The sequence below is a fragment of the Anser brachyrhynchus genome (genome assembly GCF_964034855.1).
Source record: "Anser brachyrhynchus genome assembly, chromosome: 19".
NCBI classification, from domain to species: Eukaryota; Metazoa; Chordata; class Aves; order Anseriformes; family Anatidae; genus Anser; species Anser brachyrhynchus.
In genome coordinates this window covers 4,762,308-4,786,825 of record NC_137712.1, presented here as the reverse complement: position 1 = coordinate 4,786,825, position 24,518 = coordinate 4,762,308, and the positions used below count along the sequence as shown (strand labels likewise).

The 24,518-nt window shown below is 53.9% G+C and overlaps 2 protein-coding genes across 17 annotated transcripts in view; one reads left to right on the top strand and one right to left on the bottom strand.

Moving 5' to 3' along the window:
* Positions 1–402: 402 nt before the first annotated feature.
* Positions 403–11,583, top strand: LOC308180340 (general transcription factor 3C polypeptide 5-like). Of its 11 annotated transcripts, none has more exons than XM_080561785.1 (12): positions 403–983; positions 1,639–1,757; positions 1,999–2,197; positions 3,147–3,342; positions 3,817–3,921; positions 4,440–4,554; positions 5,230–5,310; positions 5,870–5,967; positions 6,518–6,600; positions 6,895–7,037; positions 7,739–7,901; positions 11,178–11,583. In XM_080561785.1, the coding sequence occupies exons 1-11, from the start codon at positions 547–549 to the stop codon at positions 7,894–7,896; spliced, it is 1,734 nt and encodes a 577-aa protein (XP_080417911.1). In that variant the 5' UTR covers positions 403–546; the 3' UTR covers positions 7,897–7,901; positions 11,178–11,583. The 11 variants fall into 11 exon arrangements, with proteins under 11 accessions (XP_080417911.1, XP_080417910.1, XP_080417907.1 ...); XM_080561784.1 differs by having other exon boundaries at positions 8,185–11,583; XM_080561788.1 differs by lacking the exon at positions 403–983 and adding an exon at positions 1,017–1,216 and having other exon boundaries at positions 1,532–1,757.
* The window catches only part of RALGDS (ral guanine nucleotide dissociation stimulator), a 48,792-nt gene continuing 34,205 nt past the window's right edge, over positions 9,932–24,518 (bottom strand). For 4 of the 6 annotated variants that reach the window (XM_080561772.1, XM_080561771.1, XM_080561770.1 and 1 more), the window contains exons 2-18: positions 18,030–18,140; positions 17,360–17,553; positions 17,028–17,102; positions 16,670–16,863; positions 16,141–16,262; positions 15,793–16,008; positions 15,570–15,673; positions 15,181–15,265; positions 14,436–14,513; positions 14,251–14,337; positions 13,843–13,875; positions 13,482–13,603; positions 13,265–13,360; positions 12,935–13,136; positions 12,444–12,770; positions 12,183–12,297; positions 9,932–11,997 (exon numbers count right to left, since the gene is read on the bottom strand). In XM_080561772.1, coding sequence (XP_080417898.1) covers positions 11,822–11,997; positions 12,183–12,297; positions 12,444–12,770; positions 12,935–13,136; positions 13,265–13,360; positions 13,482–13,603; positions 13,843–13,875; positions 14,251–14,337; positions 14,436–14,513; positions 15,181–15,265; positions 15,570–15,673; positions 15,793–16,008; positions 16,141–16,262; positions 16,670–16,863; positions 17,028–17,102; positions 17,360–17,553; positions 18,030–18,140 — 2,337 coding nt within the window. In that variant the 3' untranslated portion in view covers positions 9,932–11,821. The remainder of the gene's footprint in view (positions 11,998–12,182; positions 12,298–12,443; positions 12,771–12,934; positions 13,137–13,264; positions 13,361–13,481; positions 13,604–13,842; positions 13,876–14,250; positions 14,338–14,435; positions 14,514–15,180; positions 15,266–15,569; positions 15,674–15,792; positions 16,009–16,140; positions 16,263–16,669; positions 16,864–17,027; positions 17,103–17,359; positions 17,554–18,029; positions 18,141–24,518) is intronic. The other 2 variants (XM_080561773.1, XM_080561769.1) reach the window with 1 other exon arrangement.

Below are 24,518 nucleotides of genomic sequence, written 5' to 3'. Positions count from 1 at the left end.
GATGCTGCCACCTTACAATCATCCACACTAATAACAAAGAACTCAGAGCTAACTGCAGTTGTAATAGATGCAACACAAACCTCTTAGTGAATCGGTGCCCAGTTCGCTATTAAAAACCAAGCGAGCAAGGGGGAATTTATCCTGCATGGGTTTCTGGCCACAGGGCTGCTTGGCAAAGGCCAGGCTGCGGAGCTACAGCTCAGGAAGGAAGACGAGGATCAGGATTTGTCACCCAGGATTTGTGCCTGGAATTATTCCCGACTTCACACCACTGTGGGTGACACCAACCCTGCCCCACACCGGCACCTTCTCGCCGCCTGCTTACCATGTGTTGATCGTTCTCCCTCGGAAAAGAAGGCCCCAGAGGCCGGGGCGAAGCAGGGCAAGGAGAATTGCTCCCAGCCCTCCCGGCCTGCCCGGCCTGGAGCCGCTGCAGTGCGGGCAGTGCCCGCCGAGGGGCAGTGCGAGAGCGGCCCATTGCCAGGGGATGGAGGCACAGGGCGAGCGCTGGGTGTGGGATGCACAGGGGGAAGCACTGGCTAGAGGATGCCCAGGAGGCAGAGCTGGATATGGGATGCTTCCTCCTCTCCAGGTCAAACGCCCCCAGCTCCCTCAGCCGCCCCTCACAGGACTTGCGTCCCAGACCCCTCACCAGCTTCACAGCCCTGCTCTGGATGTCCTCCTTGTCGTGAGGGGCCCAGAGCTGAACCCAGCGCCCGAGGTGCGGCCTCAGCAGAGCAGAGCACAGGGGGACATCGCCTCCCTGGCCCTGCTGGCCGCACAATTCCCGACACCAGCCACCTGGGCGCACCGCGGCTCCTGCTCAGGCGAGCATCAACCAGCATGGAGGCGACGGCCTCCACAGCGCCACGCCCCGCAGCCTGCACCCCTGAAGGCTCTCAGGGGCTCTCTCGGGGGGGCTGCAAACGGCCTCGCGGCCGGCTTCGGCTCCCGGGACCCGGCCAGGGCTGTGACCGAGGCGGGTAGGAACCTCGGAGGTGCGGAACCATCGCGCTGAGCCCGCGGGGCGGCGCCGGGCGGCTGCCGGGCGGCTGCCGGGGCGATGGCGGCGGCCGGGCGGTGCTGGGGGGAGCGGGGCTCGGCCGTGGTGCAGCTGCCCCGCACGCCGCGCATGGTGTCCGTGGAGTACCCGGGGCTGGTGCGGGATGTCGGAGCCGTGCTGCGGACGCTGGGAGGAGAGGAAGGGGTGTCGCGGGTGAGGGGCCGCTGGGGAGCGGGGAGCGCGGTCCAGGCTGTGGGCAGGGTGGGGTGAGGGGGGGCTCGCGTTGGGATCCCCCCGCTGGGGTCCCCCTATTGGGATCCCCTCATCTGTGGGCTGCTGGGGCTGAGGGATGGTTTTTCTCGAGGTTTCGGGGTGATGCTGCTCTCCTGGGCCGCAGCCGGGGGAGGGAGGTGGGATGGGAGGTGTCAGATGGGGTCGGAGCACCCAAGGGTGCCCCTGAGGTGCTGCAGGGAGCCGCCAGCCCTGGCGCCGTGCTAACAGAGACTGCCGCTGTCCTCTCCGACGCAGATCTACGCCGACCCTGCCAAAAGGCTGGAGCTGTGTTTCCGCCCCAAGGACCCCTACTGCCACCCCGTGTGCGCCAATCGCTTCCCCACCTCCACCATGCTGCTCAGGGTGAGGAGGAGGACCAGGAGGAATAAGACGCAGGTGGACGCGGAAGAGCCAGTCCAGCCAGAAGTCCGGTTTGAAATGGAAATTGTTGGGATTGTCACCACAGTTTACAAATTCCAAGGTAATACTTGTTTGTGGGTCCCCAAAGCTTAAGGATTGATGGGAAGGGCTGATGGGAAAGGGAAATGTTTCACTTGAAGAATTCAAGACTGCAAAGAAAAGCAAGTCGTCTGTTGTTACAGCCTCCTTTCTGTATAAACCTTTGCATGGACTTATCAGACAACTGCTCCTGAAAGCTGAGTGTTGGGAGAAGTATTATCTTCACCATGATTTCACAATGTTTTAACGTCTCCTTCTCACAGGAATGTCTGATTTCCAGTACCTGGCAATGCACTCTGGGCCTGATGGCAAACAAACCTCCATGTATGACAAAGTCCTAATGCTCAAACCAGAGAAGGAAGAATTTTTCAATAGAGAATTGCCTCTCTACATCCCTCCACCAATTTTCTCACGTTTAGACACTCCTGTTGACTATTTTTATCGACCAGATACCCAACACCGGTTAGTGCCTTTTCTCCTGATATAGTAAATAGTCCGCGTTGGTTCTTGGAAGGAAAGGAACGTGAAACATTTTGTTGCATTGATATACGCTTACAACAGACAGGTTTTCAAGTTCAGGTTTCATTTTCCATCACATGAAGATGCATCCAATGCATTCTGACTTCAGTGTTGTTACAGGAACTGTGCTCTTGAAGCATCACGGCAGCATTAAATGTATTGTTCATCTATTTCATCAATATCAGCTGCTGAATGCTTCAATAGAAGATGACTGCTCCCCGCAGGACACGACATGCGGTGTAGGATGCATGAGAGTGTCTTTCTGCCTGCTTCCAGGGGGTTGCAGCTGAGTGCAGAGTATGTTGAGTCAATGCCATGTGTCCTGTGACCACATTCACCGGGCCTGTTGCCTGCTGGCCCCTGGTTACTTTTGCCAGGAGAACAATCTGCAAGGTCTCCCACAAGAAACATCTTTCGATTTCTCACTGTAGTCCTTCATTAACACTTAGCAAAGCAAACTTATCTTATTACCTGTGTTTCCATTTTACTTTGTCGATGTCCTCTACTGATACCCAGTAACTCCAGGAGAGCAGAGGCAGAGCGGGAAGCCTGTTCTGAAGCACATACATTTTGTGCAAATTAGTAATCAACTGCTTGAGGGGTTTCTCTCACAGTACGGGGGATCTCCTTCAACATGCAACTAGAGGTAGTTTGGCCGCTTGTTTTTAAAACTTGAAATGACCTTTCCTCAGCGGTGAGTCCTTTACAGTTACCAGTATGCTCCCTGGGCCTATGCTGGGGACAAAATAAGACCCACTCCTTACACAGCTATATCCCTTCACATCAAAAATCAAACAATCATACTTCATTTTCATGTGTTCCCTTAAAAGCCATGTCTGTGTGTGCCACAGGCAGGAAGTAAACACAGTCCTTTGCCTTGTTTCCTTCCTAGGGATGGGTACAACAACCCCCAGGTGTCTGGTGAGAACCTCATTGGCCTCAGCAGGGCCCGTCGCCCACACAACGCTATCTTTTTGAACTTTGATGAGGAAGAAGTCCCAACAAAACCCCTGGATGCTGCTGTACAGACCTGGAAGAAAGTGTGCACCAATGCTGTGGATAGAAAGGTGGAGGAAGAGCTGAGGAAGGTACGTGCCACGTCCCTGAGCTGGGCTGAGCACTCTACACTTGCATGCTGTGCTTGAAAAGACTGCATGCAGCCATTTTCTTTGACTTCCCAGAAAAATTGTAGGGATCACAACTACTTGTCGGCTTCTCTGAACGTTTTCTGTGATGTGAAATTTCCTGTTTAACCTCATTCAAGATATGGGCCCATCCAATTACACCAGGCTTCTGAAGCCAGGCTTTTGGGTTCAATTCTCAGTTGATACCAGCTATCCTTTGTGACTGTAGCCAAATATGCATCTGCTTTTTCTGTTATCTATCAGACAAGTGGGGTTGTACTGGCATATTCTGACAGGGATACCAGAATATTTGGCATCCTGAACAGCTGCAGTTCCCCTTGTAAATGACGGATATTACATATTTGTCAAGGCGTGACAATGTCATGTCAGGAAAGCGAGCGAGGGGCACGTACCTGAAATGATGATGTATTGTTTTAGCTCTTTGAAATCCGCCCAGTCTGGTCCCGGAATGCAGTAAAAGCCAATGTCAACATCCACCCAGACAAGCTGAAACTCCTGTTGCCGTATCTGGCCTATTACATGGTAAGTGTGAGGAATCTGCCCTTGGTTCTGGCTGATGCTGCTAGGAGGTGGTGCAGCGGTGGATCACCTGGATGTTCCTGGCTCTCTGCAGGTTCTGAGGTCCCACCACTAAGTACCTGATTACCTTTACCTCACGTAAAGAGAAAAAGGGAAGGCAAACTTTCCTACTGAACAAAAGTTACAACTGTAGATGATTCAATAACTGTTAGCTCCATTGATTCTAGTCTGCTTTACAATTTGGTCACACGTTCAAATTGATTGTCCATCTGGCAATGGTATCGGATTTTTTCCAGACAGATTTTCTTGTGATCTTGCAAGTCGATTTTTAAAGGCACAGAAATATTTCGCCTTCAGTGCATCGATTGCCCATGTTTCAGTATGTAAATACTGGTTGTGAAAAGTGAGGAAGGAGTTAGTAAAAGAAATATTTGGACAATGCAGGAAACTACTAGAATTTTCTAAGAGTCTCTGCAACACAACTTTTTTTTGTAACCATCTACCCCTGTATGTTTACACAGCTAACAGGTCCCTGGAGGAGCTTATGGGTTAGGTTTGGGTATGACCCCAGAAAACACCCTGAAGCAAAGATTTATCAAGTACTGGACTTCCGAATTCGCTGTGGAATGAAATACGGTAAAAGGGCCCAACCCCCAGAGACCCTCTTTGCTTGTAGTTCTTTTCATTTGTTTTCAAACTTTTTTGCTGTAACTGCTTTGATGAAGAAGACACCTTTTTAAGTTCATTGATTCCAGTAGTTCTTCCATAAAGTCCTTTAAAACTTAATTTTATACCATGTGGTATTTCTACCCTCATTTGGCACATTCCAAACCCCAGGAACAGCTGGCTGACTTTCCATCTCCATGTGCATTCAAAGCCCGAGTGTGTGTCAGCAGCCCATCTTCACTGTTCCTCAAGGGAGACGCTGAGCAGTAGATTCTGTTACTTCCATGGTAGCTTTCCCTCAGTGAACTCAACGTTTGTGCAGGGCACCTGGTCTTAGGCTTTAGGACGAAGGTTCCTTGAGCTGTGATTTTGTAGAGGGCAAGTTGAGGGAAAGGACTTTCTGGGGTCATGTAATACGTCCACAAGAGAGCCGACATCCAGTCATTATGATCGGATCTTATAGATCCCTCTGTCCAACCAAAAGGGTTTTTGTTTATGTGACACCTCTCCTCTCCCCATCTCGCAAATTCAGCATATCCCAAAGATCATTTCACACACTAGTCCAGCATGTTTATTACTGAGCTAGTGATACTCTGCAGAATGCTTGCCTTCAGTTCATTATTGGTTTTCTTCTTTCACCTCCAGGTTACGCACCTAATGATATGCCAGTGAAAGCAAAACGCAGCACATACAACTACAGTCTGCCCATCACTGTCAAAAAGCCAGGTATGCTGTGGCAGCAGAAGGGATGTCTGGCTCTGCTCTTTCTTTGGTTTACTCCATCTTAGTCTCAGGTGGTAAAAAGTCTTCCTGCATTCCGGCTGAGCCAAAATTGGAACTCCCTCCCTGTTTGTAATATTGTGCTGTTGTTAAAACCAATAGAAGAGCCTCCTGCTGGGCAGTGTTGGGAGAGTCTTTGATACGTGTCTGGCTGAGCCAGAGAGAAGAGAGTTCTGTAAGCAACATTGTGAGAACTCAACATTCACTTGTGTTTGGTGATTGTGCAGCACAGATTAGGGGGGGAGTTGATTGGTTTTTGTGTTTCTTTTTTTTTGTCAAAGAAAAGTAGAAAAGATTAAAATTGTTAACGAATGTGCTGTGGAAGGAACACAGCCAAACTCGCCACCTTTCCTGTGACTGATTTGCTGTCCAGTAATATCTCTGAAGAATCAGCAGTTCAGTTGCTGGGTTGGTCTGGTTTTTGCTGATCAGCACTAACATACAGAAGAAACAGTACAATGCCACAGTGAAATATGTCCCTAATCATGCCTCTGTTGCTTTTCAGTAAGTCATACAGTCAGTGTGCACGATCTGAAGCAGGGACTTGGTACTGCTGGTGCATCCAGTGCAAAAAAGTCTGCCTCCAGCAGGTATAAACTGAAGGTAAGCATTACTCTTTTACCAGAATCTTGAAATAGTATCGCAAAAAGGGAATGTTTCCTACTTTATAAGTCATTAGGGGCACAGATTTCTCTTTGAGACCTGAATGAGTTGATGGTTACAAGTTTACCTGGGAAGCTGCTAGTTGAACACCTCACTCCAGAACTTCATCTGCTGTTCACCGAATATATTTCTTACATGCTGCAAGATGGGAAGTGTACTCTTACCCCTAGTCTTAAACATGATAAGTATTTTGTTTCAGTTTATAAAATTGGAGAACTTGATGGGCAGCAAAGTGCAAAACATTGCCATGTGTTTATCATCTTGCAGAATCCAGCAAGGCAAAATAAATATTTAAACAGGAGTCTGTTTTTTCCCTCCTTGTTGCTCGAGCAACACCTCTGATCCATTGTTATGCAGCAACAAGCTACAGCTAGAGCTGCAGCTTGGATATTGCCTTGGAACAGGGGTGTGTAGGAAATGCCTTGTGCCAGGGTTGCCCCATTACACCACAAAACGCGCATTAAATCCTTTCTGTCTTCACTCTTCTTAGGAATCCATCTACATTTTCCGAGAAGGAGCCTTACCCCCTTATCGGCAGATGTTCTACCAACTCTGTGACTTGAACGTGGAAAGGTATGGCACACTTTCAGCCGAGTCATCTGTTAGAACTACATTTCAAAGCCTGTTGTTTATATCCAGTCCATTATACTTGCTCTCCTTGACCAGCAACAAAAGAAGTGTTTAGCTTCTTAATAAAAATAGAACAGACTTTTCACACAGACTTCCTTTCCCCTATGACAGCTAGGTGAATAACCAAATATGCTAGTCCAGCTCAATGAAACTGAAGTAAGCCACAGTCTGTCGTATTTGAAGCCTGCATCAGACTGTAGAAGGCTAACATTTCACCCCCTTTTTACTCCTTTTTAGCTTACAGAAAATCATCCATCGGAATGATGGTACAGAGACAGAATGCACAGAGCGGGATGGGTGGTGCCTTCCGAAGACTAGCGATGATCTGCGCGATACCATGTCCGTGATGATAAAGCAGATCATCAGATCCACTAGACCTGGTAAGGACGTTTCTGAACCTCAGAGTGCTGAGCAGTGTATTACTACCTACCTGATGACGTTGAGATGTTGTATACCGAATCAGGATATTGCCATCACTGCTGGGGAAGCAGCGTTGCTATATTTGCTGCCTCCGTGCAGAATTAAGTGCTCTTTTACACCTGGTGCTCCCTGGGCTTTAGTGCATCACAGTGCATGAGCTGCAGCTGTTGTTCTGCGTGTGAATGTGGGTTGCAGGAATAGCCAAGAGTAAAGGATTTCTTTTTAATCTTTCCTGTATCGCAGCTTTCAGGTTTTAAATGTCTTTGCCCAGCGATAACCAAGATATCATCCTTACTGATGCATCTCTTAGTGACATTAAGATTTATTTCCTTTTTAGTGATGGCATATATCTTACAAACAAGAAGCGAGGAAATTATTTTTGCATGATGCTGGGCCAAATCAATATCCCACTGAATTAGCTCGGAATCAGATAGGAGATGAGACATGACACTGCAGATCTGCTGCTGTTCTAAGATCATTCCGAGGGCGTGAAAACATTGGGTTTTTCCTTTTCTTTTTTAAAAATTCTATTAAGATGTGCAACCTTAGCTGTGATCCTCAGGCTTCTGCCTTTCTCTGTTTTATGAACTCTACTGCATATTCCCCCACATTGCACTGAGAGATGCATCAGAGTATCTTCCTCTCTTTCTTCCCAATTAAGCTCTTTTCTCAAGTACAACAAGCAATGAAGATGGCAAAGAGCAGCTGGCATATGAGTCTGGAGAGGATGAGGATGATGAAGAGGAGGAGGAAGAGGACTTCAAGCCTTCTGACGGGAGTGAAAATGAAATGGAAACAGAAATTCTGGACTATGTGTGAACTCGGTGAGTAGTCTTGCTGCTGTTGGACAGAATATTCTTGGCTCTTGTTCCTTGAGTGCTGAGGGCTCAGCAACCATACACAGGATGTGGGAAAGCAGATCTTGCACTAAGTTGCCAGCTACCTACCTGTACTGACTGTGGTACCTGCTGATGGCTGTCGTTTTGGATGTTCAGGAGCCATTGCCCACATTTTCATAATTGCTGGATAATAAGCCCTCAAAACATTGACAGGGGATATAGATTTCTTGCCGGGCTCCAAATGGCATTTAATGTAGCATCTCAACAGGCTGCCAAGAAGAGAGACCAGAATCCAAACCATCTGGAAATGACACCTGAAAGCAGGAGAAGTTGCATTCCTAAATCTCTCCATGTATGAGAAGTACACCTTGTCTGGGTTGATGGCCGTGTGGGAAATAGAAAAACTGCCCGAGGAGGTGCTGAGGTAAAGCACTCCAATGTTACTCGAGTCCATAAAGGCAGGGTGCTGCTCTTTCCTTTGTGTAAGGTGAATTAAAATTCTGTGCAATGACTTCAGCATCAAGCCGAGCTGGTGATCTTGGAAATAAAGCCAGCAGGACAAAAACACTTCCTGGCAGTGAATTATTCCCTTCTGTTGGATGTAGCGTATGTTGTCCTTACTAGCTAACACACTTCTCAGTTCCATTTTGATTTTGCCAGAAGTTAACAAGGACTGCAAGAAGAAGGCAATGTGGCAGAGCTTCAGGCTCACAGAGGTTGCCCACTCTGGCCATTAGTCTGCTATCACTGGCTGGATTGTTACCGTGCAGTCACAGACATTAAAGATCTGCTGGCATTTCCTGGGTCTTGTTCATTGCTCAGTGTGTTACAAGTGGAAGGTTTATCATTAGTGGTTGATAACGTGCTCTAATGCATATAGGTATATATATTCTAACATTAGATATATGAGGACTGGCTCCTCATGGGTGCACACACTATAGCTCGCTGGGAAATGTTGCTTTGCCTTGTACTGCTACCTCTGTAGCATGGGCTACAACAGTAAGTACAGAGGCATTTCTTATAGCTTTATGACTTTGTAAGGGGCGCTGTGTATTGTTCTGCCTGGGGAGAACCAGCCGTGGTAAAGTGTAGGTGCTGGCAATGCGCAAGGCCAGAGGCACGAGTGGCTGTGCAACAGATTTATCCTTCTCAGTACACTGCAAGCAGAGAACTAGGAAAAAAGGAGCGATGCTGTGGGCACTCTACTTCCAGGTAAGAACACCTACCTGTTCTCAGGTGTTAGCAGGCACCAAGAATAAAATGCTAGGAAAAACACCTGAAGCCAAGCTTTCTATCAACAACAGGCCAGAGTTTGCTCATTTTCCATCTGTTTCTGAAATTCTTCTGTCTGAGAAGACTGCATTACATGGATGCTTAATTCTGCCTTAGTAGGTAATGACATTACCAGCCCTGCCTGCACAATACAATCCTTTAGTTTTCAAAAACTCAGCTTTAAAGTAATCTATGTAGCAAAAGACACAGAGCAATTCTGTGCATTGGAACTGTATCTATAATACCCCCACTCAGAGCCATTACACCATCCAAGCAATCTCCACTGCAGTCTGTGCAATTATAAAATAGAAAATAAACATGCTGGCCATGCTAGGAAAGGAACCTTTGAACACCAAAGGAATGATGCCGCAAACCAAAACAGACCACTATCTCCACAACATAAGGACCAACCGCTGCATTTGCTCTTAAAACCATTGCTAATATGAAAAGAAGTAAAACCAGTAAATTAGATGTCACATTTATGCTACCAGAAAATGTACCAGGCCCAACAACTGAGATTCAAATGAACAGGGTTACTTGAAAGCAGGAACTAGATCTGCAAACAAAAAAAAGCCTTGTTTCTTCATTCAAGCCCAAAACAAAGCTCAACTCACGTACTGCACGGTACAACCACAGGCTCAGTCACCACCTCATCCACGGTCAGATCCGTTTCCCCTTTCTCCAGGAACGGGCCAGCATTTTGGGAAGGAAGACAGGACAACCCCTGCCTTGGGGCAGGGACGTTTGAGCATCGGTATTTTATTGCAAAGACTAATTACATTGCTGTGTACAAGTCACACTGGGCAGTGTGCTCCTTCATTGAAGTGGTACAAAATACATATGGTACAGCCAGTCCCTCCGGTGACGCTGAGCTGCCAGGGGACACCGGCAGGAGGGGAGGGGGACGGTGACAGCAGGGTGGGCAGGAGCTGGCAGGCACAGAGCGGCGCGGGGCCGAGGGGAGGCCCCAGGGTGCTGGTACCAGGCTCCGGGCAGGGGGGGAAAACAGGAGGCAGCCTCCGCGTCAGGGTGCCAGGGGCTCCCATCATGTGCAGCGTGGGCACGGTGGGCCAGGACATGCCACCCTAAGGGGACGTGGGGCTGGCAGAGCTGGTGCCAGCCCCGCTGGTCAACAAGCAAGCAGCCTCTCCCCACCTGGTGCCACAGGTCCCACCACCTCCTGCCACCAGCCCTGGTCCCCCGAGCGTGAGAGCGCAGCATCGCTGCAGCCCAGGGCCCTCTCCTGGAGCCAGGGAACGCATCGCCCCTGCCCGGCAGCACAGACAGACAGGAAAGAGAGGGTGGGGTGGGAGGAAGTGCTTAAACGAGATGGCCCAGCAGGTCCAGGAGCAAAGAAAAAGTAAAAAAAAAATAAAAAATAATAAAAAAGAAAGAATAAAAGTCCCCCCTTTGGTTAGTGTTTCCTACAGTCAATAAAATAAGCATCTCCGCCCCTGCTCGATCAACTAGTGGTAAAGAAACAAGGGAGAGAGGGAGGCCAGAGCGGTCTGTGCCTTAGAGCGTGGCAGAGCAACCCTGCTGCTTCTAGCAGCTGAAAATACCAGGGGGGGAGAGGAGAGGGACTGGGCTGCAGGGCAGGGCGAGGCTGGGTTAGTAAAATGTACAAGTTCATCTCTTCTATTTACAACCAATAAATATTGAAAAAAAAAAAAGTAAACATTTTCGTTTTATACAAAAGAAGTCTCATTGCTGCTTCTCCCACGGTCAGTGTTTGAAAAAGTCTGGTTAAAGCCCAAGGTGAGTGGCACTTTCTGGGGGGCAGGCGGCGGCACCGGGGTACTCGGAGCACCCCAAGCTCCGTCTCGCCTCGTCGCCCACCTGCGCAGACCCAGGGTCTCTATTTACACAAACTCGGACAGAAATTCACTCTCCTCTTCCTCGCTAGGCTGGCAGCTCTGGGGGCACGGGGAGGCGCGCAAAGCTTCCCCCGCCTGCAGAAGAGACACTGGCATTTGATCTTTGGTGCAGGTTTGAACGCGGGCTGGCGAAGTCCAGCTGGATCGGGGAGAGGAGCGAGACCACGCGAAGGCTTCCAGTCATCGAGAGCACGAGGCGCCCGCTCCATCGCGGCACGCACGCAGCCCTTCTCGGGGCTCCCAGCACCGGCGCGGGGCTGCATCCCTTCCAGCGTGCCTCCTCGTCCGCGGCTTCTCCCAGGGTAAGGACGTGGAGGTAAAAACCAGCGCCGGGAAGCTCCCGTAGCAGCGGCTCGCCCGCCGCTCCTTGCAAACGGCCCCTCTGCAGGCCTCCGCTCCCCGGCTCGCGCGGACACAAGGCACCTACGGCAGAGAGGCGGGCTCCTGCTCTGGGCAGGCCGGCGGCTGGACGAGTGGTGCACCGTGGAAGGTTTTAAAAATAAAAATAATAAAACAGAGAGACAGAGAGATTCCCCCCGCTGCCTTCCTGTGTAGAAAAAAAAAAAAAAAAGACCTGATTGAAACGGGAGCTTGTGCAGAGAGAGGCGGAGGCCACCGGTTGCCAAAGCGCCCTGGCTCTCGGTGCAGGCGAGGCTCGCTCCTCGCCGTGCCGGCGGCACGGGGACCAGCCGCAGCCGGGCCCGGAGCAGCCTGCCCCCAAGGCCCCGTCGGTGAGGGGTGGCAGTGGGGCTGAGGCTAGAAGATGCCTTTGGCGATCTTCAGGCCTTTCTGCTTCATCCTGGGCAGGGTGGAGCTGGAGCCGTGCTTGATCTTCACCCCCTTGGAGAAACCCCGCTTCTTCAGCACGAAGTCGTAGTTGGCGGCCGAGTTCATGGCGTAGAAGACGTTGGCGTTGTCGGGGATTTTCAGCTCTGGAAGCGTCCAAGGACGGGGGTCAGTTGGGCACCCCTGAAAGGGGCTGCGAGCAGTCCCTGGGTGCTGGCACCCACCTGCTGCCGCCTCCCAGCCCTGCTCCCACCCATGCCCCAAAGGCTGAGGTGTGGTCTGCTGGGGACACAGCCAGGGCCTGGAAAACCTCCCACACCCCAGTACACACCTCTCTCCTCCGAGATGATCTGAACGAGCTCATAGTCTTCAGGCCGGTCCCCGTCCAAGTTGTGTTTGGCCATGGCCTTGCGAATAACGACCGGGGTCTTATCCTGGCTCGTCACCTGCAGGCACACAGCATTATTAACCGAAGAGAGGACAAAATGCTGCAAAACCTCCCGCCTCCGTCTCCTCCCAGTGTGGGACATGCCTGCATCCAAGCGTGGCGAGCCCCCCCTGCCCAAATTCCCCGCGGGTGCCCGCTGCTAACCAGGATGCTCTTGTACATGTTGCCGTTGTCCACAGCCAGGCTGACGCGGATGATGCAGCAGTCGTCAACCTGCTGGTTGTAGAGGGGCAGCGACAGGGACGAGTAGCTGGAGATGCCGGAGACGGAGCGCTTGTGGGTGCGGGAGGCCGTCACCGGCGTGGAGGAGACGGAGGAGGACGAGGCACTGCTGGAGCCCGAGCCGATGCCCGACGTGTCCAGGGAGGAGAGGGACGTGGATTCCCAGAACTGGAGGGCAGGGAGGAGAGGGGATGCGGAGGACACAGTGGTTTTAGCTTCTCCATCAGCCACAGACGGGGTGTACGAGTGCTGGGGAAGGGAGGCCAGAGGGATCTCACTGCCCTGCACCAGCGGGGGACGTACAGCCGCCGGAGGCGTGAGACCCCGCCACGCCGAGGCCCCCAGCCCCAGAGCAGGCTGAGGGCTGTCCCCACGTGAAGGGCACGCCTGCCTCCCCACAAGCTGCCCCGTACCTTCTTCTCCTGGCAGTCAGGGGACTCGGGGATGAAGCTGATGTTGATCTCCTCCACGTCCGAGCTGCTGGAGCCGGCAGAGGTGACGCTGACCGAGTCGGTGGCGTCCCCGCTGCACAGGTACTGCCCACACTTGAGCTGGTCGAAGGACTTGGAGTGGGAGCTGCCGCTGGCGCAGGGCTCGGTACTCGGCGGCTGCCGGCTGACAGGAGGGACAGGAGCAGGGTGAGAAGGGAGCGGGGCAAGGGAAGGCTGGCCCAGCACCACCGTGGAGACGATGGCCTTGGCACCCGCCTCCACCCCGCATCCCGCCAGGACGAGCAGACTCACTCGCTCCATCGCTTGATGATGCCCGTGTTCTTCTTCGCCTTCAGCGTGTTGCTGGCTGACTCTGACAGCGGCTCGATCTCACACGACAGCCCGTAGCTGGGGGGAGAGGAGAGGAAGGTTTTAGCTTGCCAAGGCAAGGTGAGGGATGCAGAACCGGAGGTGACGGGCCAGGGGCTTCCCCATGCACCGGCAGCAGCTCGGCCCCGCTCGTGCTCACCTCTCGGCCTCGCTGAGCCGCTCCAGGCTGTGGAACCAGTCCACGAAATGGTCCTCCTGCGTGAAGCTGTAGTTGTTGCAGGCCGACTGAAGCAGCTTGATCTGAGCAATGACTTCAAACTCCTGCAGCCAACGGAGGCAGTCAGAATGGCTGTTTGCCAGCCTCAACACACACCCCCCCAAAAAGCCCAGCCCCATGCACAGAGATGCCTAGGAAGGACCGGGATCTCCCCCCAAAATGAAGAACACCACAGCAAAGAAAAAGAGAGATCAACCCCAAAGAGACCGGCAGAGCCTGGGCTTGCACAAAGCCAGCCTCCTCCCTCCACCCAGCCATGCCCATGCCGCGGTGAAGCTCTCACCTTCCTTCTCTTCTCAAAGTTGATCAGCCCTCCCTGGAAAAGAAGGAGCCAGAGGTCGGTGCGAAGCAGGGCAAGGAGAATTGCTCCCAGCCCTCCCGGCCTGCCCGGCCTGGAGCCGCTGCAGTGCGGGCAGTGCCCGCCGAGGGGCAGTGCGAGAGCGGCCCATTGCCAGGGGATGGAGGCACAGGGGGCAGCATCGGATATGGGATGCACAGGGGGCAGCGTTGGATATAGGACACACGGGGGTAAGCATTGGATATGGGACACACAGGGGCAGCGTTGGATATAGGACGCACAGGGCGGCAGAGTGAGATGTACAGGGAACCACCTCCATTTTTCACTCCAGGCTGTGGGGATGCCTGGGCAGAGGAAGGAGAGGGGGAGGAGGATAAAGATGGAGGTACGTACGTCCAGGAAATCCTTCATGGCGGTATCGAGCATCACCAGGTCTGTGAGGAAGGTGCCGAGATAGGGAATGGTGCCCTGCATCACGCCCTGGGGGACAGCAAGGGACAGCCGGGGTCAGCGGAGAGCCGAGCCCAGCCCAGACAGCCACCAGGAAGGGGACACGAGAACGGCCGTGCCCCACTCACCATCTCTCGCTGCTGCTGCTGCCGCTTCTGAGCCCTCTTCGGGTTGATCTCCAAGGTGGCGAATTTGGACGTGCCCTCCTGGACGGTGGGGAGAGGTGGGGATCAGCGCGGGTGGGAAACCGTGCCAAGAGAGGAGCTAAAGTTCATACCCACTTTTACTGGTAAAATTTGCTCGTGGAGGGAAAGAGGAATGAGGGGAAAAGGAGGAAATCAAGGCTGAGCTTTTTCACGGCAAACAGGGAGGAGAGCCTTAGTGAATAGGAAAGGCTGCTCCCATTTCCAGCCCTCTGTATAAACAGCTCCTCAATGGGATGTTTTGTTCCCTTTTGTGTTTTGTGTGATCTCAGCCCCGATCTGCAGCTGGAAAGCTGTGGGGAAAGACGTTGGGGCTGCAGCCTTTCACAGACCCCACAGCCCCTTAAACCTTAAACCAAGAGGCCTCCCGAGAGCTCTGCCCTTTGCACCAGGCTGTTCGCAAATGCAGCTGCCTCTGGGGAGAAGCCATCGTCTGGCGCACAAGATCATATCCCACTGCTTATCTCTGCTGGCTAAATTGCTCTGAGCGCTCCGGGCAACGACGACTTTTGGGTGGAGAAGCAGAAAGCCCAGCCTGCTCCGAAACCCCTGCCTGCAGCCCCAGCAGTGCCGCCAGGGCTGGCAGCTGGAGCAACGTGCAGATTTCTGCCAGCATCAGCCTAAGCTCCGCGTCAGACATACAGCGATGTGGGTGCCCGCTTCCCCGTACCTTAATGAGAAGCTCCCGGCTCAGGGAGTGGTTGTTCTCGTCAGAGAAGATCTCTGAGAGCTCGTGGAAAGTGCGGAAGCTCTCCCTGCTCGGGGGAAACACAGGGGGAAGTCAGCGACGGTGCCACGCTTCCTCAGGCTCTCTTCTGCTCACCCAAATGACCCCAGCAAAGCTCACAGCTCCAGCAACCCTTGCTGTCTGAGGTTATTCCAGGGTGTTTTGGAAGGAAAGGAGAAGCAGGCAATGCTGCTTTTATTTCCTCCTTAGATCCTTTTGGGCAAAGCCAGAGCTGCAGTGATCCCCTCTACGCCTTAAAGAGCCACGACAACAGCACAACCTCCCCCTCGAGACCCCCCAGCAGCCACAGGACCCCAGCAGGTGCTGCTCACCGCAGGACCTCGTCCCAGGTCTTCTTCAGCCGGTGAACAGCGTTGCACTGCAGAGCCGAGAGGATGGCTCGGAGGGAGGAGAAGTTCTTCAGGATGCGGCACTCCTGAGGACAGAACAAGGGGACTCCATGTTAAAAAGACAGCCAAGGGACCTGCTGCAATTCATGGACTGCAAAATCCCAGCACTGGGCTGGGGCAGGAGGCAAGGATGGCGCTGTCCTACCCGAGCCACTTCGATCCACCGCTCCACCACCTTAGCCCTCTGCTGCGGCTTCAGGGACCGGTCTCCAAGACACGTGGCGATGACGCAGTTGGCCACGCTATTGAACTGCGAGACCGTGGCACGGATGGTGGGCGCCAGGTGCTCTTTGCCTTTCTTGTCTCGCTGCGACCAGATGCAGCCCAGGCAGTGGTAAGGCACCACTTTCTTAAACAGCTCCTGGAAGATAAGGGAATGGAGATGGGTCTCTTTGGGAAAAGATGCAGCAGGGAGCAAGGGAGCAGGCAGGCTTGTGCCCAGAGCAGCAGGTGAGCAGAGCACCACCGGCCCAGCTTTTGAATGAGTACTCACAGCATCCATCAGCGTGAACTGTTCCGCCACCATCTCTGGGGAGAAGGAGAGGAAATCCGACTTCCCGTCCCCGACCCCGTTCTCCTCCACCAGCTGGAACGTGCAGCCACCGTGGTCCACAGCTGCAAGAGACAGCGCGAAGCTGAGCACCGCAGCATGGCCACGAGCTGAGCACCGCACCACATCCCACGCCAGCCCCTGTGGACACCCACATCCCACCTCAGCACTCCTAATCTCGGTCTGCTCAAGTAAACTAGGCTAGAAACTAGGCCCAGATAGAAGGACAGGCATTTTCACCTGGATACAAGCGTCCACGAAGGATTAAAGGCAGATTAGCTAATCCCCTTAGAAATACCACCTCTAGTTCAGCTGGATTAGCTTCCCGGTGTATCTCCATGTAAACGCAGGCAGTGTTTACAGGGGTTTAGCCATGTGGCAAGACCAGAGGCTCTGGAGACCCTCAATGCTAACCAGTACCACTCTCCCCACAGCCCCAAACACCCCCGTGAGCAGGGAACCACCATCACACCTTCTGCTTCGGTCTCGCTCTGCTCCTGCTGCTGGAACTGGGCCAGCAGGATGCGGGCTCGGCGCTCCAGGTCCGAGCCGGGGATGTTGTGGCGCACGTAGGAGATGAGCTGCTTGAGGCAGGCGAAGTCCGGGGGCTTGCGGAAGTCCTCTGAGTACTGGTCCAGCCAGGCGCCCAGGATGGAGGAGATGGTGCTGTGGGGAGAGGAATTCGGGCAGGCCCATGTGAGAATCGGGTGCCACGAGGTACCCGTGTGCACCCATGGGCCCGTGGGACAACACATGCCTCCATGCAAGAACCACAGAGCTACCAGCAGGGCCCCCTGTCTCCGGGTGACCCACAGCATGGTCAGACTTACTTCTTCAGCTCCATCCTCTCATCCACAACGTGCCTGGTGTGGTCCCCGTTCGCCTGCACGTGGAGCTTGCCATACCTGGTGGGGCACAGCAAGGAGACAGTGAGGGTCCTGGACTCAGCTCTGCCTCTTCTCCCTCCACATCACCCCCAGCTCTGCTGGGGGCCAGGATGAGCATCTCCCTCCCCAGCCCACCCCAAAACCTTTGTGCTGATGGGGTTGGGAGAAGCCCATCAGACCTCCACTGTGTGGCAGAAGATGCTGGAGCTCTCCTGGCCGAAGGGGCTTGGGCACCAGCCACCCCAGCTGCATTTCAGGGCACAGGGCAGCCTCACCTGTTGAGCAGCAGGTCCAGCACTTGCTTGGTGGTGGCGAAGGCCCGGTACGTGCACAGGAAGATGGTGACGTAGGTGGAATCATTGCCCTTGAAGGCCGAGACCAGGTACTCCACCAGCTTCTCCAAGGTCCCAGCCTTTATCGTCCGCACCTTACACGTCTCGTAGAGGTTTAAGGCTGACTCGTTCTCAAACTGCCGGGACAGGACCACAAGTCAGTGGGCTGGATGAAGCAGACACATGCAAGCACGACGTGGTCCCACCAGCTCAGCAAGAGCTGTTTGGCTCTCGGCTGGCAGCGGGGACCCCTGCAGTGCCTGGGACCCCCCGATGGGGTTTGAGAAGAGGGAAGCTTCAGGATTGCTGAAATCCAGATGCAAATCAGGGTTGCCCCATTTTGCAAAACGGGGCTTCCCGTTGTTTCCCTCACTCCTCTTTCCCATGGGGCAGAGGACAGCGGGTGCTCCCAGGCCCCCTCTCCGAAATAAATACATGATTTAGGGATAAGGCTTGGAAGGAGCTCCCAGACCAGGAGCATCCAGGGACACAAGAAGAGGGCAGGATGTGGGCTGGCATTGACCCTGCCAAGCCCCCACATCAGGTCACCGTGTCTGGCAGGGAAACATCAGAAAACATCCCCCAGAGCGATGCTGGCGGAGCCCCCGCTTACCCCCAGCCACCGCTGCCCTTTGTTGGCCGTGTGATGGAGCTGCACCTTCCGGAGCGATATGCTGTAGATCACACCATCCTCCAGCTCTTCTCCGATCTCCTGTGTGGAGCTCTGCACGAGACAACAAGATACACCATGAGATAAGGAGGGTAACAGGTAGCAGAGATGCTCTCGTGAGCCCATACGGGGTGTCCCGGCAAGCCAAAGGGATTTTGCTTGCCCGCTCACAAACCCAAAGCCAGCAGCACCAGCCCTTTGGGGCAGCTGAACCCAGAGCCCGCACCCAGGCAGAGCCAAGCCTCCGTGTCCCCGTACCCCGGCTGTTTCCCTCCCTGTGGCCTTACAGGACGTAAGGTGACATTGCTGCTGGCTCTGGATGTAATCTCGGTAATCTGCCCCGAGCACCTCAAGCACTCGCAAGCCTTGTTGGATAGCAAATAACGACCGTGAAACCAAACTGGCCATCAGCTCCAGGCAGCATTGGCCACACACGCTGGGCAGAAACTCAAGAGGGAAGCTCAAATCTAGGGGAAAACTCCAGGGAGCAGCAGTGGGGTGGCCTCGGGGACATACAGACAGGTTGCTGCACCCCCGGGTCACATCCTGACCCAGCCACGAGGCTCTCGTTTCTGCTCTGGGGATGCGGAGACCCCCTCAGATTCAGCTCAGCCCTCTCCCTACCACGCTGTGCTGAATCAGCGCCTCCCTAAGAGGATTTCTGCAGATCCCTCTGCACACTGTGGGGATCTCCCTCCCTCCTGAGCAAGAGGAGGTGACCACACGCTGGGGCACGGCATGCTGCCAGCCCACAGCTTTCCCTGCAGCCTGCAGGGCGTGAAACCCCCTGTCCCAAACCTCTCCCCGTGGACACAAGGACCACGGTTCCAGACGATGCCGCACATCTCAGGAGATGCTGAGCTGAAAGCACCGAACAAAACCTGAGCAGACAGATCCAAGCCTGCTCTAACCTGCTCCTCACCACCGCCCTTTATCAGCACAGCAGCGATCGCCGTGTTATTACCGCCCTGTGCTCACGTCAAATGCTTGTTATTAGCGAGGAATTAAGGCAGAGAATCACAACCAGCTCAGAGAGCAAGGGGAAAACTTTAAAGAGCCTCTTACTCACGGCTGTAATGAATGAGGACAGAGAATCCCTCAGGACAGGGTTATTGGACTTCTTCCTCGCTTGCTACTGAACCTGCTCTTCTCACTTCATGCCAAGGCATTTGGCTTGCTGAAGCTCCGAGGTGCCACGAGGCTCCTAACTGCAGCTGTGAACACCCGAACTCATCCAACCGACCCTGGCAGCACCCACACAAAGACGGACAGAAATCCTGGACGCCTGCATCCATCTTCCTCTTGCTCTGGGATAAGTTACAGCATAAATGTGCTTTCAGGTACAGACAGGCCTGAATTTCAAGAGTGAAACGCACTCAGCCACCAGCAAGGTGTGCCCTGAGCCTTCCTCCGCATCTCCCTTTTGTCTCAGCGAGACCCTGGGCTGCTGAGAGCCCTGCCAGAGCGGCCACCCTTGCCATCGGACATTGGGCCCTGGTGCAGGGGTGCCCAGGTGCCCTCCTCCACAAGGTGAGGGCAGCGAGGTGCTCCTGGGCCAGGTGAGCTGCTCCCGACCCCACAAGCTGATTCGTCTTAGCAGAGAACCACGGGGACCGGCACGACCCCAAGAGAGCGCTGCCGACACCACTGCAGCCCCACGTCCACATCAGGCACTTGGAGCGATCCCATGCCAACCCAACTCCATCCCATGCCAACCAGGTTGTCTGTCTTCCACCTGTGGAAGCGGTTTCCAACATACAGAAGGAAAAGCTTTGGAAACGTCCCAGTTTGGGATGGAGGAAAGCTCCGGCTCCAGCAGGACCAGATCCCCCTAACTCCGAAAAGAGATTTGGCTAGGCAGTTATAAACCCCAGACACAAAGAGCCATCCAAAACCAGATGCTTGTTGAGACACAATTAAATTAATAAAGAAATCAAATCATAGGAGAGGACAAAATGTCCCAGGATCAATGCATGAATCATTGGCAGCTGCTGTGCAACGCCAGTGGAAACTCTTGCCACAACTGCGAGGGTTTCCACTCTTGTATTTCATGTCACGTGCAGAGGGTGCACCTAATTTTAATGTGCGTAGAAGCAAATTTCGTTTCCTTCCTATATTCGAGACTGTCAGATTCATTCATTTTCTGTCTTGCTGACTCGTGCGATGTCCCCCGAAGTTCCCCCTTTGCAAACCACACGCACAGTACGCAGCTTCCGAGCGGTTTCCAGCTAGGCTCATGCCAAGAGCCGGGCGAGCTGCTACACTGGTACATTTTAAAATTTGGTTATTTATATTCTGCGTGAGCTTCCTCTTTCCTCCTGCTCTTTCTCCGAGATGCTGACTGCGCATTCGGCACATGCTCGTTAAAAACTAACGGAGCAAAAAGCAGCGGCAGGACACAGCCGGGGAAGCCCCACCTCGGCACCTGCTCCAAACCCACGTCTCTCCCTTTGCACATGGGGAGATGAGGGACCGGAGGCAGGGCTGGCAGAGCCCAGAACCTCCGGCCACGGCTTAGTTATGGGACGGGCACCGATGGCTCTAAAATCCTGCCTGGCGCTCGCACCAGCTCCCTCTAGGACTTCCAGCAAGTCAACCGAAGAGAAACGGCCCCAGAATGGTCTCAAAAGAGCTCTGATGGACAATGTGGGTAAATAGTGCTGCTGCAGCAGCTACTGCTTTTCTGCTGGAGTTTTCCAGCTCGGAAAGCAGAAGGAGACGTGAGGCAGGCCCCAGTGGCACAACCGCAGCCTAGCACCCACAACCAAAGCCTCCCTCACCAGCACCTTCACCTAAATAGCCGAGCAGAGGTGCGAGCGAACAGCCCCTTCCACTCACTGCATTGTGTTGGTAGCAGAGATGTGGCCAACAGGCCCAGGCAGCACTTCAAGTGGCTGCACCAAAACTCAGCAAAGCTTTTCTGTGACAGCACCAACTCTGAGCACGCTGATGATTACAGCATTTGCACCCTCCACCAAACTCATATGGAAGGAACTCAGCATCCCGGAAAACGGGATATAAAGCATTTCAAGAAAATGGGCATCAAAAAAAGGGAAGACATCAAACCCAACCACGTGCCCCCAGTTTCTCCCTCTCAGCACGCAGCCCTGCTCCTGCTCGGATGGGGGCACGGGAGAACCCCACGCATGTTGAACAGGGGGGAATCGGACACACAATTCTGCGAGAGCCGGAGGCTTTTGCAAAAAGCAGCCGTAAGTGAACTCGGCAGGAGTTCATCCCCTGAAATATGAAACTGGAGGCCGCGCCAGATGGCTTGCCTGGTTTCAGAGACCGCCTCTTGGAGCCGCGGATAGCCCTGGGCTGCGTGAGCAGTAGGGAGCTCCGGACCTGAGTTCAAAGCCTTGGTGACTACACCAGGGAGGAATTCCTGCTCCGTGCAATCAACTCTTCCACTCCCGGGCGCGTGTTCTGGTACACAGCACGGCGTTGAACCCCACGTCTTCACACGGAGGTTTAATAACGAGCTCTAGGATTTAGCCAAGGTTCGTAAGCAAGCCTGGAAGAAGGGCTGCGGTGTGAGGGACAAGGCACAGGGCAGCAGGGAACCTGCCTGTGTCCCTTCTCATCAGCTGAACGGGGAAAAATGCAAAATCCCAACAGCAAGGAAAATACTGGCTATGAAACTGCATTCTAGGAAGTATTGAGATAAATCACAAAGGTGGGTTTAGTAAGACAGGAGCGCAGCACAGGATTAACTGTGAGCATGACAACATTCCTGCACATCACACACAATCAGCCAACAATTACCAGGTCTTCAGAGCACTGGTCCCCCGTGCCCCTGGCTTAGTGCATTGGCCTCCAAAGACACAAAATAATGAACTGTTAGTGGAAAAAGGTATTAACTTCAGCACACACGGAAGAGACAAGACTGCTTAAAGTGCTTTTACTGATGCTCCCTGAACAACAGCTGGTTTAAAGATCAAGATGTTCGCGTTACTCTGCTCCCTTTCAGCTGGGCAACACAAAATGTGTGTTCTGCAGGCGGTACAACGGGCTGGGGCTCTGCAGTCTCCAGTCCCTTCTCACAATAACTCCTTCCCACTGGCAGCGGGAAATTGGCCCTTCCAGAAACGAAAGAAACCAAGGACCACGTCCTCCACAGTTTACACGAGCCCCAAGTTCACTTCTGTTTCACCCTCGGGAGCAGATCCTGAACCCATGCAACGCATGGCAGTAACTTCGGGGCCTCTTATGTAAACGAAAACGCATGGCGTTATGTAAAAGGAAATTAGAAAAAAAAAAATCCACCTTCATCTAGTGAAAGGAAAACAACTTGAGTTCTGCGAACCACAGATAGAGACCGCAGAAGCAGAAGTGCCCTCTGTCCCGCTCATCCAAAATAAGCGCACGCAGCACAACAGCCCACAACGCCCTGCCTCGCGGGGACTTCCAGGCAAAACCCCCCCGGGGCTGATGTTCCCCCAGGGCTCTGCCGGTCAGGGGCAGCCCTTCTGCTCCTCGCACTCTCCGGCGGTTTCCTTTCCCCGGCCGTGCTCGGGAAGGCTGCAGAGACCACCCGGAGACACTGCTGAACCTTCCCGTGCTTGGGGAAAGGCAAGGCACCCGGTGCTGACGGTTACCCACAGCACGTGCTTTGCTTTGGGTCAGCAGCCCCATCGAGGCCAGGAGCTCCCAAACACCAACCCAGCAGTGACCAAGCTATGCCGGGCATCACGGCTGTCTCCAGCCAGCACTCCAGGTCGATCTCAGGCCGTTCCTCTCCTCCTGTGCCGTATCACATCGCTGCTGATGGAGCTCGAATCCCAGCCCCTGCCCCGCGCGGAGCTGCAGCGCTGGGGCGCTCAGCAGATGGACGTGTTTTCTTCTTCGGGTTTTCGACACTCTCCGCCTTCCTTCCTGCCTCCTCTGAGCCACTTCAGACCAGGAACGGTTCCAACAGCCCATGAAAAAATAATGACAGAGGGGGAAACAGGAAAAGAATAGAAAAAGGGCCAGAAGCTAAACTTAAACCCGCTGTGAAAAGGGGGTGTTTTTGCCAGGATACCAGGACAGTGGCAACAGCTGAGGGCCTGTTCTCACCCATCAGCTGCTTGGCTCTGCAGCCGGGGCTCCCTGACACGCTCAGCTCTGCTTCTGCTCTGCTTCAGGTGTTTAAGCAGGGGGAGCTGCAGCCAGCGACCACGGGGAGCAGCCAGGGGCCGTGAATCCCCCCGGGCACCCCCAGGCAGGGATGGGTGGCGGTGGGGACTTGTCACCCAGTGGGGACGTGTCACCCCCCCACACACATCTGCCTCGCGGGAGGCTTTGGCACCTCTTCCATCAGGGCCTGCCTGAGGGCACTGTTTGAGACAGGGCAGGCCTGATCCTGCTGGTGGTGCCTGCGTCCGTAGCCCCGCGTGGTTGGGGAGGATATTCAAAGGCAGCCGTCTCCGCCCGTGTGGCTTAGGAAGAAGAGAAAGCAGCGGCTGGAGGATCTGGTACAAAGGCGTCTTGTGACTCGCACGCAGTGAGTCAGTGGCTGGAGCGAGGATTAGGAGCTCAGCGCTTGGGTCCAGAAACGAGACAGAGCAGATACACTGGATTCCTCCCCCGTTCGCGTTTGTTTTGCTTTCAAAGAAAACTGGGAGCCTTCCCACACATCGAAACTTTTTCGCTCTTTTTATGGTCTGGAAATCGAGAGTCAGACCTGCACAAATGCTGCGTGCCCACTGCATCCCCACCGGCCTCCGAGGGCTGCGGGAGATGGGGATTGCTCTGGGGACTCCCCTGGGAAAAACGAGCTGCGCCTGCCACTGGCGGTGCCAGAGACGCCACAGGTGGCTGACGGTGTAACTCCAGACCCTGTGTTGCTTACACCCTGGAGCACACGAAGACCACCCAGCACCTCCAGGCAGCTGCATCCTAAGCGAAAGCCCAGCCTAGGCTGCCCCCAGAGCAGGACTCCCCTCGCGCTTCCCACCCAGGGACGTGCCAGGAAGGGTTCCTTCCCTTCGCGGGCTGCTGAAGCGGAGCAGAAAACTGAGAGCAGCAGGTTTTGCTTCCTCTCTAAGTTCATGGAAAAAGGATCCGGCTGACACAGCAATTCCAGCTCTTGCTCCACACTGCTTTGCTCTGCGTTCGTGATCACTTTGGCGTGCGTTTCTGCAGCATCCCCGCTCAGCGCCAACGCCTACCCGGCCAGCCTTGCTTAGGAGGGACGCAGCTGGCCTGCGCCTGCAGAGCCACCGCTCCGCTACGAACTCGCCTGGAGCCCGGAGGGTAATTACTGGAAGTGAAACCAGAACCACGTGGCTGGTGACAACTGGTGTATAAAAAATTAATGCCTCCTGCTCTGTAAGAGTAAATAAAGATCAAGTGGTTCACGGTAAGTCATTTCGGCTCGGAACAAAGGTCTGTGTTTCACCGAGGTGAAACAGAGAAATCTGCAAGGAACATCACAGAAACAAGCTC